Below are 19,175 nucleotides of genomic sequence, written 5' to 3' on the forward strand. Positions count from 1 at the left end.
GTAAGCAAGATGACTGAATGATCAAAAGCAATGTCAAACTGGCCAAAACACTCAATTTCAGTGGGGGTTGAATAATTTTGGACACAACTGTAGGTCTACACTCTTGTCTCTGACATCCTTGGACAGCTCTTTGGTCTTTGCCATGGTGGAGAGTTTGCAATCTGATTGTTTGATTGATTGCTCCTGTGGACAGGTGTCTTTTATACAGGTAACAATGAGATTAGCAGAACTCCCTTTAAGAGACTGCTTCTAATCTCAGCTTGTTATCTGTATGAAAGATACCTAGTAGCAGAAATTCTGCTGAATGATAGGGGATCAAATACTTATTTCCCTCATGAACATGCAAATCAGTGCATAATTAGTTAGACACGCATTTCTTTTGAATTTTTTGTTGCTTTTCTGTCTCTGTGTTACATTACGCCTACCATTCGATTTTTAGAATGATAATTTCTTTGTGAGTGGGCAAACATTCAAAATCAGCAGGGGATCAAATACTTATTTCCTTCACTATGTATATGTGTGTATGTATGTATGTGTGTGCGTGTATGTATGTATGTATATATATATATATATATATATATATATATATATACATACACACAGTATATATATGTACATTCACTTCAGTCCCTACCCCTCAAGGGGCGTACAATCTAAGGTCCCTAACTTACATTCATACATACACTTCCTAGGGCCAATTTAGACAGGAGCCAATTAACCTACCATCATGTATTTGGAGTGTGGGAGGAAACCAGAGTACCTAACAGCACTCATTTCAGGTTTTGGATTTTGAATGGCTTACTTGGTCAACCAGTTATGAACTTTATTATTGTCTGATCTAACTGTGTTTTTCTTTTCCCCCCTCTATATAGGATTCTCCATTTACAAATGCAGGAATGGGATCAAACTTGAATCTCCTGGGAGAAGTAGAATGTGATGCCAGTATAATGGATGGAAAAACTCTAAGTTTTGGAGCAGTTGGATCTCTGAGTGGTATGCTCCATATACAGTAACAGTTTCTTATGCCTCTCCTACCTTGTGGTAAGATCTGCGCACATGAATTACCAAGTCTGCACACCATCTTCATCATTTATGAAGTGGTCTCAGACTTCCCACTGAATATGTAGTTTATTATTTGGGTGAAAAAAGAGGAGGTAAATACCACTGTTGTAGTAAAAAGTATGACAGGGAAAAAATATTTTATAAATCCTACATCACAGAACACAGAGGAGTTAATACTCATGACTACTTGGGTTATGATGCCACCTTCAGGAGAATGGACACTTGCCACAAAATGCCAGAATCCCTGCCTAGATCTAACCCTCCCAGCTCCTTAGTTTTGTGCTAGAGTTCCTAGGTGATGGATATGCCTCCCTATGTCTTTCTGGAGATGTCTCTCGTGCCCTTTGTTCCAAAAACTTCTGGCCTGTTCCCTGCACTGCTGATGGGGCAAAGGTGGACTCTATCTAGATTAGTCTCTGTGGCCAGTAGGCCAAGAGAGATCATACTCAGATACTGCATACAAGTGTGATGGTGGCCTGTAATGTCTGTCAGTCAGCAATGGATCCTGCGGACAACATTTTATGGCCTATAGTGTACCTGATGACCTTGCTGGTAGGCTACTACACAGGTCCAGGACAATGATCCTCCTCAATGGAAATCGTGCACCTAAAGTCCCTGTGGGGCACTCCCGCTGTGATGAGTGAAGACTGGGCATGCTGACCAGCTATGAAAATAACCAAAAACCAACCTGCGCAGTAAATGAAAGAATCCCCCCAAATGTTTTTTTACCTTTACCTTAAACCAGGAGTTCTCAACTTTTTGAAGCACGAGAACCACTTAAGTGATTTGGTAACCAATCATGGGCCACAATGAAATGGTTCAGAAATTCCAATGTCTTTTTTTTTTTTTTAATAGCATAATGAACATCTTCCTCCTGCAGTCACTGAATGCTGGCGGGAGGGAGAGGAGGAGAATCTGGCATTCATTGGTTTCAGGTGGAAAATGGAGAGGATCAGTTCCTATATATGCTGCTCCTCCTGTCCAAGTGTAAAACAGAATGTAACAGGGAGGCCACATGGGCCCTTGGAGCATGGGTTGGGGTCGCCATTGCGAACCCAATGCTGTGCCAGTGGTTGGGGGTGTGTGGTAAAAACACGTCTCGGCTATGGGGTTTTGTCGCCCCCACCCCCTTCCCCAATCTGCAAATGTAAACAAACCCTTGCTGTCTTGAACCCCCTATAAAGCTATTTTCATACTGGTGTACTGGGGTTTACCGACACCGTGGGTGCAGCGCAGTCTTTGTCATAGACTTCTAGTATATCTAATTGTCAGACAGTATTTTCTGATAACATTCTGCATTCATCTTGCCATCAATTTTCACAAGATTCTCTTTGTCTTTCGAGGTCACCCTCCCCTCCCCCCAAAAACATCAGTGAGCCACCACCGTGCTTCACAGTGGGGATGGTATTCTTGTTGTTATAGGCCTTGTTGACCCCTCTCCAAACATAGTGCTTATGGTTGTGACCTCAAAGCTCTATTTTGGTCTTGTCACTCCAAATTACAGTGTGCCAGAAACTGTGAGGTGTGTCAAGGGGTTGTTGGGCATATTGTAACTGGGTTTTTTTTTTATGGCATTGATGCACTAAATGTGTTTTTTCTTTCAGCTCAACCATGCAGCTAATTTTTGTTCAAGTATCGTCATTTTGTGCTCCTTGAAACAACCACACTATCTTTTTCCAGTGCAGCCTGTGTTTCTCCTGAGGTTATCTGTGTTTTTTGCTTTTTATTTTAAACAATTTTTCTGGCAATTGTGGCTGTAATCTTTCTTGGTCTGCCTGACCTTGGCTTGGTATCAAGAGATCCCCAAATTTTCCACTTCTTAATAAGTGATTGAAAAGTATTGACTGACAAATTCAAGGAAATGGATATCTTTTTATATCCATTTCTATGTTTAGAAAGTTCCATTACCTTGTTACGCAGGTCTTTTGACAGTTCTTTTCTGTTCCCCATGGCTCAGTATCTAGCCTGCTCAGTGCATCTACGTGAGAGCTAAAAACTCATTGTTTATACACCAGGGTGTATAAATAGTCTGCCAGGGTATGCAAACTTTTGAACACAACTGTAGATGCTAATTTTCCCAATACAAAAGAGCAGTGTATGTGTTATGTAATACATTGACCTTCTTTTCCTCTTCCAACTTCTGCTGGCATTGCCCTCCAGGCTGCTAGAAAGGTCCCAGACAAAGTGCAGAGCAGCTGATGCTACAGAGGAAGCATTGGCTTATGTGGCATCTGCTCCCTTCATGGCTGACTGCTCTGCCGGCGCTAGCTCAATGCACTCTGATGCTCTGGGATTAGGGGTGGGCAAGCCCAGATCGCAATCAACAGGGCACTGACCCCGGGCATGCCCTTTCTGGTTTGAGGTTGTGGGCCACATGAGAGGGCTCCGCGGGCCATGGGTTGATCACCTCTGCCTTCAAACCTATAACCAAACACCAGTGCAATGCTACCCAATTATCAATCAACAGTCAATTCCTAACTACTATCAATATATAAATAAGTGATTATCAAAATACAGTTTCACAATATTGTACAATAACCATAACAAATATATACTGAAATACACATCAGTGCATACAATGAATATGCACCAAATATTCATACTGTACATACACAAAACACTGTGATAAAATATGAAAGAAGAGTGAAGAAGTCCCAGTCCAATAATGAGATCAATGCACTTCTTCTTTATATTTCACACACCAAAGGTGTTCATGCTTCACTCATTGCAACTCAAAATTGCTCACCTTTTACAAATTGACCTCTACATAATCTCATACAAAAAGAAAAGAGCTATCTTAATTTTATAAGCTTTTACAGACTCACTTAAAAGAAAGAATATATCCCAAATGACCTCACCCAGAAAAGTTGTTTCCACCTCTGAAGCATTTTGCTCACTTTTACCCCATGGTGGAGACATTCTAAAAGAATTGCAGTTCTCGGGCAGCTGACTCGACTGTTTCCTACTTAAATAATACCTTAGCAGCCCTTGTTTTTAAGGTCCTGGTCTTTAGAGATGCCATAGAGAGAAGGTCAGTCCTCCTTTAGGCGTCATCTTCTCTAGTAGAAGTGGCTCGACAACGTGCGATAATTATTGTTGGAGTATGCAAAGCCCTTAAGGAAGTCGCAGACATCTGGCTTTGCAGAATGGTATCCAGAGTTTACAAACTTGAATTTCGGTGCTGTCCCCCTCCACTCTTTATACGCTCAAGGGTGTCTTTAGAGCCATAAAAAAAAGAGGTTTTCTTTTCTGCCTTGGAAAGACTGTTGTCCCAAAGGGTTACTGCTTCTGTCAGCAAAAGAGAGGTCTTACAGCTTTTATTCCAACCCGTTCACTGTCCCCCAGCCAAACGAAGGCAATGCAGCCTATTCTGGACCTCAAGGCTCTCAAGTTCCTGAAAGTTCAGAAATTCAGGATGGAATCCACCTGGCCAGTGACTGCTTTGCTTCATCAGGGGGACTTTCTGGTATCTGTGGATATTAAAGTGTTAGTAAACTCAGGACCCTGCATTCACTGTCTTGTTCCCCACAGTACACACTACATGGAAATGCAATTATTTTAGTAAATATAAACTGCTAAATACCTTTTCTCATCAGCAGTTAGAGCAGTCTTGTAACTTCTATCAGTGTGCAGCAGAGCACTGGATAAAGCTTGTAGGAAGAGTTTTTTTTTTTTTTTCTCCAGAAGGATGCAGACCCCCTGACCTCTGTCTGGACAGTGCTAATTGGCCCTGTACTGATCACATGCACTCTCTAGCAATACACACCAGACTGAGCATGTGCAGTGTGTCTCCACACGATATGTCTTATCAGGTGATACGAGGGAGACACCGGAAGAAGGGGAGGATCAGAGAAGTCAGAATCAAACAGCCTTTTTACACGATTTGGAGGATTAACCCCTTAGGTTCCACAGAGAGTATGCTTTTCAGTCTGTATATGCTTTATTGCATATACAGACTGATTTTACTCTTGTGGGTTTAGTAACACTTTAAGGACACCTATTTATACATCCCTATTTTCTGGCCTTACCAATATTTTCTGAAATTGGCAGTGGAGGATCGGCACTATCAATTTGTGGCCTTGCCTTTTGGCTACAGTTTTAGGGTTGTTGAGAAATCGGAGTATTGCGGGAAAAGTAATCTTCAGCTGGGTGCTCAACCTCCAGAATTTGGCTATCCTTCTAAAGCAACATCTGGGATAATTAGGCTTAGTAATTGACATGTAGCAGGCGAACATGCTGCTGCCACAGGAAAAAATGTCTGTCTCACTGAGCCAAGGTAGAGTCCCTGAGGTTGTTGGAAAGTCCCTTGATTTGGTTCTGCATGCAGGTGCTGGGGATCATGGTAGCCACATTGTATGTGGTCCTGTATGCCCAGTTTCACATTGGAGCTTTGAAGCTCAATGTCCCATTGTATGGTGCAGACATCAGGGGTCTTTGGGTCGACCTATTCATTTGACTCTCAAGATCAGGTTGACTCTGGACTGTTGAGATATCCACACAGATGATGGATACTGGGTAATCCATGTATCCCATGAATTGGAAGGTCCAACTTATGAATATTAGCCTTTTGTGCTGGGGTGGTGTCCTCGAGAACCTCTCAGTTCAGGCAGTGTGGTTGTCATAAGAGCGGAACTTGTTCATCAACATCCTGGCACTTTGGGCGATTTGGCTTATTCTCCTTCATTGGTCTATCTACCCATGGGGGCTTCCCGTCAGTCAGACAATGCCTTGGCTGTTGTATACATCATCTATGAATGAGGAACAAAAAATGGCACTGCCCAGGAAGAAGCGAACCTGATCATGTCTTGAGCAGAACTTTACGTTCTGGTTGTCTTTGCTGTTGACATTCTCGATGTGGAAACTTGGCAGGTGGATTTTCTCAGCCGTCAACAAATGAATCCTTGAGAATGGGATATTCACTAGGAAGTGTTCAAAGAGATTTGTCTGTAGTTGGGGGACGCCAGATATGGACCTCCTGGTGTTCAGACAACAAGCTGGACAAATTTGTGTGTCATACCAGGAATCCACAGGTGTTTGCAGTAGATGTGCTCATAGCTCTATGGAATCACTTTTTTATGATCTATGTCTTCCTTGCACTGCAGATTCTTCCTCTTCTGTTGTGAAAGATAAAGGGTGAAGCATTCTGGTGATTCTGATAGCACCTTCCTGGCCAAGAACGTATTATACAGACATCCTAAATCTCTTGGCAGATGGGCATTTGGCTCTTCCAAATTGACCAGATTTGTTGTCACAGGGTCTTCTCGTTGGCTTTATTATGGCATACTGTTGAAGCCCAAGTCATGAGGGATAGGGGTTTTTCTGATTTTGTTATCCCTACACTCAAGGTTCGAGGTCGACCTCCAGGATGGTGTTCCTCCTTTCCCAGTCGAGGCCCATTCCACCAGGTGTGTAATTTCTTCCTGGGCAATTTAGGATCAAGCTTCTGTTTAAATTTGTAAGGCTGCTACCTGGCCCTCTCTTCACGCTTTCCAAGTTGTACCAGGTAGATGTATATGCCTTAGTGGACACTGGTTTTGGGTGAAAGATCTTGCAGGCAACTTTGTAGTGGGGTTCTCCCCAGTTCTATTTTGGGTTTTTGGGTGGGTTTGTGTTGCTGAGTTACTCCTCTGTGTCCTGTGATATACAATTAGGAGATTAGTGTAACAGAACCAACCCAGACTGCGCTTGAGTACTTCCGTTAGAATACCTCTTCCCCGTCCGAACACCGACATCAGAAACCACAGCCAACCATATAAGACTAGACGACACCAGTCTTGAAGTAAACTAGGAGGTAGACTGGTTTATTTGAACACAGATACAAGATATATACACTCAGGAGACTATCCCCCCTCCCCTCATAATGACACAGGGCGGGGCAAATCTACATTTAGTAACAAGAGACACACAGGTATTCAAACTTCACACTAGCAGACAATCCCATCAGGAGGGAGGGCTGCTCCCCCCCACTAAGCTAATACACATAAACACATACATCCCATAATAGTTTGCTCCCAAGCCAGACACACAATAGAACAATGGGATGCAACCACATGACAGTAAACAATCAACAACCCCCACACAATATTAGGACAGATCACCCTTTACCCTTAACAGGCACAGGGTGACTTACACATAATAGGGATATGGGAAGCTGAGACAGGGGTCTCCCCACCTCTCCAAAGTGAGCTGGGTTCCACGGGCCCCCCACCCAAAGTGACTCCTGTCACAATTAGGATTTTTAGTTTACTTGTAAAATCCTTTTTTGGAGAACATCACAGAACACAGAGGTCTCTCTCCTCCTTGTCTGTTCCTCAATGCTTGCTACATAACTGAGGCCTAATGGAGCTGGGAGCAGGTTTTATTTAGGTGTGGATGAACATTGAGTTTATCGCAGCAGGCTGCAACGCAGATCCCGGTTGCCTTTCAATGTGAATGGGACACACAGGAAACAACTGTTTTCTGTGTGTCCTTTCAGTGACGAGCATTATACAAATTACAAAATGTCTGTCACTGCATAATGTGAGAATCAGCCCTAAATTTCCTCTGATCTATGTCAATTAGGCTGTCCATGGCTAGGAAAGGCTGTTTAGTTAGTATTTTTGCCAATATCTTAGCATTGACATTCAGTAAAGAGGTTGGCCTGTAGGTGGTATATCCATCCAGATCCTTACCCATTTTGAGCACCAACACAATAATAGCCTCAGTTATCAACTCAGGGAGTGAACCACTGGGAGGCAAATTGTTGAAACGTTGAATGTGATCTGGCCTCCAGCTATCGGTTCTAGCAGTTTCCTATTATTATTGCTGTGTTCAATAACCAACTAGGTAGCATGTAAGAAACTTATTTTAGCCTACTGGACCTTCAACAGCACAAGTTGGCCTGTTGTGAGATGTAGTAAGCTGCTTGATCCGTGTGCTCCAAATATGCCTCCCCATCAACTCATCCAAAGCCAGTACGGATGCAGCTGTAATCCTCCTTGTTTTTTAGTTATGCAAAACCATTTTCCTCTATGATCCATGCCTTAAAAGCATCTCGGAGAACCTGGAGCTCAGTTGCATCCATGCTGACAATTCAGTATTTACTGATCAGCCTTTTCAAACTGTACAGCTATAGGTTGATCTATGACCCAGTATCTATAATGCCTCCAAAATCTGCTCCCTAAGGCCTGGGAATTGGCTAATTGAGCATAGACGCTGTGACGGCCGCGGCGTCAGACCCCAGCCATTCTCACCAAACTGGTAACCGAAGGACTAGCCAATCTAAAACCGAGCTGTCACGTGCGTAACAATGCCACGCCCAGCTGCACCCTGCACAAAGATTTTCCAGCTAATGGACCACAATCTGTGTACCTGCAGCTTGGGAGCGATTGTTACTGGGTCAGGTTAATTACCCAATTAACCCTTCACACTGCCACCACCTCCTTTTTGTACAGAGAAAGAGGAAACTCAGCAATATCAGCAATAACACTATGATGTTTGAATAATCGTTTGTATACACAATGTCACCGCAGACAGATGTATGCAGACTTTTAGAACACACAGTAGCGCTCTTCAGAGGCAGGGATTCTTAGTTTCCATTAAAGAGCTTTAGAAACAGTTCAACACTTTCAGAAAGTAAGATTTATTACTAAAAGGTCAAAATGGTGCAATAAAAATATTTACAGAAAAAGATGTAGCCAATATATATCTATATAAATATACAGAGATTTAGAGAAATTTAGAGAGGTGAAGTACTTGCCAAAAGTCATGGGTTAAGCAGATCAAGTTTCCTGAGCAAAAGTGCCTTTTCTCCCAAAGTTGGTTCCGATGTTAAAAGGGAGGATTCTTCAACTTTAACTCAACTCAGCTCAACTTAACTCCAAACATAACAGCTTTTCTAGGAACTCAGCAGGGTGTCTCCTTGAAGCAGAGAAGCAATCGCCTCATTTGGGGAGGGTGTTGGAGGCGGAGACCCCAGCTAGAACCAAAATCCCTTGCAGCTTATATCATGACCCATAACTTACCCTCGGTGCATGTAGCAGCCTAGCCACTAGTAGATTAATATGCAAAAGCATCCGCTGAACGTCTAGATATGAAATATGACATATCTGCTTGGGCGGTTAAGGAGATATCATTTTCTGCTCTCCTGTAGATTCCAGCTAGGGGTGTAATCTATCAGGCGACTTGTATTAACGTGACCGATCTGAATATATGCCTGGTCTCCTTGTAAGCCTTTCATATTCCAAGATATAAAATCATAGGGGAAAGTGGATTTTGAATGTGATGTCTGTTTTACGGCTTATCTGGAATGTCTTTGAAGATCTGTGAAGGACTTGGTTTATGTTTTTATGATATCTCAGAATGAGAAGCTAACAGACACCAGGGCACCAGCTAGTGGGATTTATAACCATTAAGCTCTCCCGCTGAGCCTGTAACCTCTGGCATCATCCAGACCACAATCCTGAGGGAGGGGGGAAATTGGAGGGAGGCTGGTTTGGGAGTAGAAATGATACAAGATGGAGGATCCTTCGCAAGATGGGTGACCGCGTCCATCTCTGTATGCACAATTGCTACAGACGCATGATCAGAAATGCCTCTAGCTGAATGACAAGAACATTCCTTCCGCTTGGGGTAAAAGTGCCACCGAACATCTCTCTGTTCTTAGGCAGTAGCCAATTGTAATAAATCTAAAAGTAGATTAGAGTCTTCCCATCTGTGGACATGGGGACATATTAAAGTGTTAATAAACCCAGGACCTTGCGTTCACTATATATGGTCTCCCACAGTACATAAAACATGTCATTATTTCAGTAATATATAAACTGCTAAATACCTTTTTTTCATCAGCAGTTAGAGCAGTCTTGTGACTTCAGCAGCGCACCGGTTAAAGCTTGTAGGAGGAGTTTTCTTTCTGCTCTAGGAGGATGTGAAACCTTTGACCCTCTGGACAGTGCCAATTGGCCTTGTGCTGATTGTCACGATTGCAGCGTCAGACCCCAGACCTTCTCACCAAACTCATGACCGAAAGACCGGCCGATCTAAAACCGCAATGTGACGTGCGTAACAATGCCACACCCAGCTGCACCCTACACAGCGATTTTCCAGCTAATGGTCAACCGATCGATGTGCTGTCAGCCTGAGCGATTGTTACTGGATCGGGTTAATTACGCAACTAACCCTTCACTGCCACCACCCCTTTTTGCACAGAGAAAGGGGAAACTCCCTTTATCAAATATACACTGTAATGGTTGAAAAGTCGTCTGTCCAATACGGTCACTGCAGGCCGATTGGGCAGAGGATTAAACAAATACAGTAGCGTCTCTTTAGAGGCAGGGATTCGTAAATTGCAATTAAAAGCTATAGAAACAGTAAAACACTTTCAGAAGAAATATTTATTACTAAAAGGGTCAAACAGGTGCAATAAAAATATTTACAAAGGAGATGTAACTAAGATATAGATATATATATAGGGTTAAGTTACTTGCCAATTAAGCCTTAGCTGTAAGCAGATCCAAGTTTCAGAGCAAAGGTTCTCCCCAGGTGGTATATTGATGTTACAATGGGGAGATGTCTTCAACTTCACTTTTTAGGCCTGCTAGCCTGTGTTTTAAAGTCCCCCAGCAGGGGGTGGCTCAGAGTAACTGACCAATACTCTGTTTAGGGAGGGATCGTCGGGCAGACTCTGAATTAGAACCAACATCTGTCATAATCCATGATATGAAACATAGGGGACAAACTGACTTGAGGAATGTTCATTTAATTCTGTCACCTATGCTGCTAGGTTTTATGAGGTTACAATCTCTTTCAATTCCTGGGAAAAGCTGCCTTATCTCGGTTACTAAGTGAGAAATTACATATGTTCTTGGGCAGCTAGTCTCTGTCTCTCTGGTGGAGCTTTGTAGCTCTGGGCCCCCTGCTGGTCTACCTGCCAGTGACACTTTTAACACACACACATCTGTTACTGTGCCTCTCAGGAAGGGAGGGGGAAGGAGAATGAGAAATGAAAGACACAATATATACTCCGTACCAAGATGGAGGTGCCTACAAAATGGTTGAACTGCGTACTTCACTCTGTTTTGCGCAGTTTTTGCGACACTGATCACATGCACTCTCCCGAGAAAAAAAACCTCTCTAGCTATACTTGCCAAACTGAGCATGTGACCATGGGTTCAATCTGTGTTAGGTGAGCATTTCAACAAGAGAAGGGGCAGAGAAGAAAGGATCAAACAGCCTTTTTACACAATGCAGAGGATTAACCCCTTAGGTTCCACAGTGAGTATAACAAGCATGCTTTACTGCATATACAGACTGATTTTACTGTTGTGGGTTTAGTAACACTTTAAAGTTGATGAGACGGATATAATCAGTGCTGTGCTGAATTACCAACTGCATGAGATTATATAGTAAGACAGGTTCAGCTGGGTAGAGGGGGTTTCTGAAGTAAACAAAGACCAACCATAATCATTGTCGTATCAATAACAGCATGTATCCTAAGATATCTTCATATCCAAAGAGAAGGATGGAGACCGCACATCATCTAGTTCTGAGGAGTTGGTGCAGGAGGAAGCCCAGTCTGCTGATGTTTTTCCCAAACGTAAAGAATATTTCCACTTCTACAGCCAAATTGGGATAACAACTGCTTTATAATTTGTTCCAAGTTCCCATTAACACTTGCCCGCACCAGATCGCATGGTACAAAACATGCAATCTGGTTGCAATTTGTTTCCAAAAGCAGTGAGCCTAGGCCATGCATTTCTGTGCAATTTACATGCAGTTATGTGTGGTGCAATTTCAGCCCAGTCATTTTGAATATTCTGAAACTGCATCGCACCACATCAAAAGTAATGCATGCACTACTTTTGGAAACGCACTGCAACCGAATTATATGGTACTTTTGTACTATGCGATAGGGTGCGAGCAAACGCACAGTGTTTGTGACCTGTGTTTGGGGTGTCATTAACTTTGCATTGACACCCACTGCAGATCGCAAGGACAGTGTGATTTGAATGCGGTGCGGGAAATCATCACGGAATGTGTGTTTCCTGCGCCGCGTTTTAGTGTGAATGGGCCCCAAGTAAGGTACAGTGGATATATCAGTAGCCAAGGAAACAAAAGTTCACAAAGTTCATTAAATCACTACTGCCCATTTGTCACAATGGTGGAATTTTAACTCTCAATATGAAAATTAAGCATTAACCTATCTAACAAACTATTAATAATACCATCCTTGTGGCAGTTTTGTTTGTATGGTTTTGTTTTGTTTGAGGGTTGATTCTTTTTGAATCAACATGGCAGAATTTCTCAAAATAAAGGTTAAGTTCAAAATAATAAATGCACATATTTTTTGCAGACAAAAAGTGAATTAATTATTTCTTCCTGAAGTAGCCTGGAAAGCATTGCACCCACGATAAGTAGATCATGGGTTTTATGTGGGCTCCTGCAGACATGTCCTCTGGCTTTTTGCCTGTACATCTGTAAGAGCGTTCTCTTTGAAAGCTGGAGGACATGTCGGTGGACTAATAGAGCGTGCATCAGCATCCCCACAGCCCCTTGAAACTACAAGTCTTGTCTGCCGTGGTGGCAGATGGTACTGGTAGTTTATTCATTCATAGGACTGAATGAATGACTCAGCTGTAGAGGCAGAGCCCTGCACTGTTTTTATTAAAAAAAAAAAAAAAAGAAGGTGATAGCATGTGTGGGGAGAAGAAATACACGAGGAACATTCAACATGTTCCAAAGTTGAACTTCACCTTTTAAGATTACAAAATATCTATATGTTGGAATATTCCCACCCTGTTGGAATATTTCCACCCTATTTGGTGAACTCCAGCTCTGAGAATCCATGGTTGCGATAGTTGAATGCAGACATTAGCTTCAGAAGGATGAGCTTTTAGTTATGATCATGTTAGTAAATTGAGATGTTACAAAAGTTCATAAAATCTGGAAGCTATAGATGTACATGTGACATGAATGGAAAACAGATGGAAACAAAAGGAAAATGATCCCGGTCTCCCTCTTTACATTCAGTTATTTGAGTCTGTTCAGCGTCGTTTGCCTGGCATTGTGAACCCTTTTATTTGTTTTACCAGAATGACAAAATGTTGTGATAGCTGACGCTTCAGGCGTTTTTTAATTGTGAAATATAAAGTTTCAGCTAGTACTGTGTTTTTGAAATTTAATATTTTCTTTTAATTGTGTTGATCTCTTGAATTTTGTCTAAGGTATAAAAAATCCAGTGTTGGCAGCAAACAAGTTGCTTTTTGAGGGACAGAAGGGAAAACTCTCGGCTGGCAGGATCCCACCTTGGTAATTATATTTCCAAAGAACTCTTTTCTAGACCTTATTAGCATTTCAAGTCACCACATAACCACACTGTATTAATATTTTGTAAAATAAACAACGTTCGATGTAAAATTTTATTTATTCGCTTTATGTAAATGTGCTGTTGTTCAGCTTGATGTAGCGGAGGCAATTTTTAGAAATACAGATTATGGGAGGATGTTAGATGCCTGACTGCATCTTAGGTGCTCACCAATGGCATCCCTTATGATACAGAGGGGAGGCATTTTTTTTCTTATAATAACCACTTGCCTACCGGGCACTTATACCCCCTTCCTGCCCAAGCCGATTTTCAGCTTTCAGCACTGTCGCACTTTGATTGACAATTGCGCTGTCATGCAACATTGTATCCATATGAAATTATTATTTTTTTCACACAACTTCTTTTGGTGGTATTTAATTGCTGCTGGGTGTTTTATATTTTGTGCTATAAACAAAAAAAGAGCAAAAAATTAAAAAAAAAAAAAGTTTTTCTTTTGTTTTTATTATAAAATTTTGCAAACAGGTAATTTTTCTCCTTCACTGATGTACGTTGATGAGGCTGCACTGATAGGCAGCACTGATGGCCACTGTTGAGGTGGCACTGATGAGCTGGCACTGATGCTGTACTGACTGGGAGCACTGCTGGGCACAGTTGGGTGGCATTGCTGGGCACAGGTGGACGGTACTGCAGGGCACAGGTCGGCGACACTGGTGGGCACTGATGATCAGTGCCCTGATGATCAGTGCCAATCTCTTCACTGACAATTGCCGGTTATCGGCAGTACTTTCCTCATGCTGTGACAGCGTGAGGAAAGTGCAGCCAATAACTGGCAACTGTATTTACCCAGTGATCTGCTGTGTCAGTTGACACAGCTGATCACGTGGTAAAAGGCCACTGTGATTGGCCTTTTACCACATTACGTGATCAGCTTTGTCCGTAGGACACAGCGATCACCAGCGGTGACGGGTGTGTGCTGCAGGGGGTGTGTTCCAGGAGGACATCCATGGACACCCTCCCAGAACTAGAGAACTGCGCTGTAGCCGTCTTTCGGATATAGCACGGTTAGGAAGATGCTACAAAAAAAACCTTTCTTTTGATTTTATTGTTTTACAAGCGTTGTCTAATTTCCTGGACATTACAATCGTATCCCACCTCTGTCGAGTTATCAGGGAAATGTTTAGGGTACCACACCCCTTACTAAAAGAAACGCCCCAAAAATAACAGCTGAATGTGGTGTTGAAGGTGCTACATAAATTGCCCTTGACTCTGAAAACATATAAATGATGAGTCGTTTTTTTTTTTTTGTTAACAATGCTTAAAAGTATGTAGACATACATCCACTTTATGCACCCTAATCAGCGGTACAGCTTATACGGTATAATGCGTTAAAATTACAGTTACCTTCTGGACTTCCCCTGGAGTCTTTGACACATTGTTCTGTACAACCTGTATGCCCACTAGTCCAGAGGTTCAACTTTTTTGGCAAAGAGACCAATAGCACACCAGCCTAGTGCATTATTCCAAGGATAGGTTAATAAAAATTGTGTAAAAACATCCTCACAATCAATGTGTAAAAACCTCATATCAGGCTGCAGCCTAATAGTTTAGTGGTAAATTAGACCCAGATAGATCTCAGACACCAAAGGGATGCTGTCCAGGTTCCAAGAAATGGCTTGTGTGTTTTGAGGGAAACCCTCTTCCTCAGAGCCAAATGAGCAGGATCCCGCCATCAACATAAATACTCTACTGACCACAACATGAGAGCCAGAGACTCCTCCCTCATAGCAAGAGACAGGCAGGTATACCGAGGTCATATGACCATGCCCTAAAAAAAATCACACACCAATATATTGTGCAGGAGGTTACATACATATATAAATAAAAATACATAAGTGTGTGGCTATACAGTAGCTCACTATAGATCTAGGGGTGAAAAGCAAGTACAAGAGGCAAGAAAGATCTTTTCATTACAATGATTCTCTGCAAGCCACTCTACCTGCAGTGTTTCTCTATTTTAAACTGTGTGATTTAATACCAGTTACCACTGGGCATAATATACAACAGCAAGTCTTGCAGGGGAGGTTTAGGGACACATCCATCTGTGAGTATATACAGTCAAGTCCATAAATATTGGGACATCGACACAATTCTAACATTTTTGGCTCTATAAACCACCACAATGGATTTGAAATGAAACAAACAAGATGTGCTTTAACTGCAGACTGTCAGCTTTAATTTGAGGGTATTTACATCCAAATCAGTTGAATGGTGTAGGAATTACAACAGTTTGCATATGTGCCTCCCACTTGTTAAGGGACCAAAAGTAATGGGACAGAATAATAATCATAAATCAAACTTTCACTTTTTAATACTTGGTTGCAAATCCTTTGCAGTCAATTACAGCCTGAAGTCTGGAACGCATAGACATCACCAGACGCTGGGTTTCATCCCTGGTGATGCTCTGCCAGGCCTCTACTGCAACGCTCTTCAGTTCCTGCTTGTTCTTGGGGCATTTTCCCTTCAGTTTTGTCTTCAGCAAGTGAAATGCATGCTCAATCGGATTCAGGTCAGGTGATTGACTTGGCCATTGCATAACATTCCTCTTCTTTCCCTTAAAAAACTCTTTGGTTGGTTTTGTAGTATGCTTTGGGTCATTGTCCATCTGCACTGTGAAGCGGCGTCCAATGAGTTGTGAAGCATTTGGCTGAATATGAGCAGATAATATTGCCCGAAACACTTCAGAATTCATCCTGCTGCTTTTGTCAGCAGTCACATCATCAATAAATACAAGAGAACCAGTTCCATTGGCAGCCATACATGCCCACGCCATGACACTACCACCACCATGCTTCACTGATGAGGTGGTATGCTTAGGATCATGAGCAGTTCCTTTCCTTCTCCATACTCTTCTCTTCCCATCACTCTGGTACAAGTTGATCTTGGTCTCATCTGTCCATAGGATGTTGTTCCAGAACTGTGAAGGCTTTTTTAGATGTCGTTTGGCAAACTCTAATCTGGCCTTCCTGTTTTTGAGGCTCACCAATGTTTACATCTTGTGGTGAACCCTCTGTATTCACTCTGATGAAGTCTTCTCTTGATTGTTGACTTTGACATACATACACCTACCTCCTGGAGAGTGTTCTTGATCTGGCCAACTGTTGTGAAGGGTGTTTTCTTCACCAGGGAAAGAATTCTTCGGTCATCCACCACAGTTGATTTCCGTGGTCTTCCGGGTCTTTTGGTGTTGCTGAGCTCACGTGTGCGTTCCTTCTTTTTAAGAATGTTCCAAACTGTTGTTTTGGCCACGCCTAATGTTTTTGCTATTTCTCTGATGGGTTTGTTTTGTGTTTTCAGCCTAATGATGTCTTGCTTCACTGATAGTGACAGCTCTTTGGATTTCATCTTGAGAATTGACAGCAACAGATTCCAAATGCAAATAGCACACTTGAAATGAACTCTGGACCTTTTATCTGCTCATTGTAATTGGGATAATGAGGGAATAACACACACCTGGCCATGGAACAGCTGAGAAGCCAATTGTCCCATTACTTTTGGTCCCTTAAAAAGTGGGAGGCACATATGCAAACTGTTGTAATTCCTACACCGTTCCCCTGATTTGGATGTAAATACCCTCAAATTAAAGCTGACAGTCTGCAGTTAAAGCACATCTTGTTCGTTTCATTTCAAATCCATTGTGGTGGTGTATAGAGCCAAAAATGTTAGAATTGTGTCGATGTCCCAATATTTATGGACTTGACTGTATATACTCACAGATGGATGTGTCCCTAAACCTCCCCTGCAAGACTTGCTGTTGTATATTATGCCCAGTGGTAACTGGTATTAAATCAGTTTAAAATAGAGAAACACTGCAGGTAGAGTGGCTTGCAGAGAATCTGCAGCCTGATGTGCAGTTTTTTTATACATTGTTTGTGAGAATGTTTTTGCACAATTTTATTTAATCGCTTGCCCGCCGCCCTATCACAGTTGTACTGCTACAGGGCGGCATGGCTGCACAAAATTACATGTGTATATATATACATGATTTGCATTTCCGGGTAGGGAGCGTGTGCGCTACTCGTGCTGCTATTGGCTGCTGGGGATTTCAATCACTGGGTCCCGGACTCTGTGATCGCCTGCAAAGCTGACAGGGGAGAAACCTGTGTGTAAACAACACAGGTCTCTCCTGTCAGCATGGACGTACTGCTTTGTATCTCTCTGCATATACTGTATGTGTGTATGTATAGATGAAGGTATACAGTGCATTCATAAAGTATTCAGACCCCCTTCACTTTTTTTTTTTTTTTCAATTTTGTCAAGTTTCAGCCTGATACTCCAGTTGTTTAAATATATACTGTGCGTGTGTATATATAATAAATATAATATGATATAAAAAAAATATAATACCAAATATGTCATACCTGCTCTGTGCAGTAGTTTTGCATTGCACACAGCTGCCCCGATCCCCTTCTTTTTGGTCCCTCGCCAGCTCTCTTTCTCCTCCCCGTCAAACAATGCCCTCAGGGTGTGTCTTTCCAAATCATGTCCAATCAATTTAATTTACCACAGGTGGACTGCAATTAAGGTGTAGAAACATCTCAGCAACTTTCGAGAGAAATGGGAGGCACCTGAGCTAAGTGCTGAGTGTTGTTGTGAAGTGTCTGAATACTTATGCCACTGTGATATTTCAGTTTTTTCCTTTTTCATACATTTGCAAACACTTCTAAAATTATGTTTTTCACTTTGGGGTACTGAGCGTAGATTAATGAAAAAAAAATAAAATTAAACAACTGTAGTATCAGGCTGCAACATAACAAAACTGAAAAAAGTGAAGGGGTCTGAATACTTTCTGAATGCACTGTATGAGTGTATGTATATAGGTGGATGTTTACAGTGGGTAAAATAAGTATTGAACACATCACCACAGACCAGCTGAAATCTATCGGTAATTAGAAAGCCCCTTGTCAGTGTAAAGCAATATCAGCTGGTTTGGTATCAACTGATGACCTATAAAAAGGTGTCTCATTACCAAGGTGTCACACAAGAAAATGGGTAAAAGCAAAGGGCTCTCAAGACCTTTGCAGCCTTATTGTTGCAAAACATATTGATGGCATTGATTATAGAAGGATTTCTAAACTTCTGAATGTTCCAGTGAGCACTGTTGGGGCCATAATCCGGAAGTGGAGAGAACATAATTTCACCATAAACCAATCACAACCAGGTGAATTATCAGGAGAGTTGTCCAAGAGCCAAGGACCACTTGTGGAGAGCTTCAGAAAGACCTAGAATTAACAGGTACATTTGTTTCAAAGAAAGCCGTAAGTAATGCACTAAGCCGCCATGGCCTATATGCACACTCACTACAGAAGACTCCATTGCTGAAAAAAAAAGCATATTGAAGCTCATTTAAAGTTTGCTGCACAACGTTTAGACAAGCCTATGAAATACTGGGAGAATATAGTCTGGTCAGATGAGACCAAAATGTAACTCATTGAATGCACACCATATTTGGAGGTTAAATGGCACTGCATATCACCCCCAAAACACCATACCAACAGTGAAATTTGGAGGTGGGAACATCATGGTGTGGGGATGTTTTTCAGCATACAGTCCTGGCGAACATGTCATTGAAGGAAGGGTTAATGGAAAAATGTACCAAGACATTCTTGATAAAAATCTTCTCCCATATACCAGGATGATGAAGATGAAAGGAGGGTGGACATTTCAGCAAGACAATGATCCCAAACAAAAAGTCAAGGAAACTCCTTAATTTGTTTCAGAGAAATAAAGTAAAATAAAGCTGCTAGAATGGCCC

General features: G+C 42.0%; 1 protein-coding gene across 2 annotated transcripts in view; it reads left to right on the plus strand.

The window, feature by feature from the left end:
- The window catches only part of TASP1 (taspase 1), a 663,695-nt gene that overhangs the window by 464,801 nt on the left and 179,719 nt on the right, over positions 1-19,175 (plus strand). For both annotated transcript variants that reach the window (XM_089690787.1, XM_089690788.1), the window contains exons 6-7: positions 873-993; positions 13,263-13,347. In XM_089690787.1, coding sequence (XP_089546913.1) covers positions 873-993; positions 13,263-13,347 — 206 coding nt within the window. The remainder of the gene's footprint in view (positions 1-872; positions 994-13,262; positions 13,348-19,175) is intronic.

The sequence above is a fragment of the Staurois parvus genome, unplaced genomic scaffold, assembly GCF_062004578.1.
Source record: "Staurois parvus isolate SC_StPar_1 unplaced genomic scaffold, SC_StPar_1.0 ptg000543l, whole genome shotgun sequence".
In the NCBI taxonomy this organism is placed as follows: Eukaryota; Metazoa; Chordata; class Amphibia; order Anura; family Ranidae; genus Staurois; species Staurois parvus.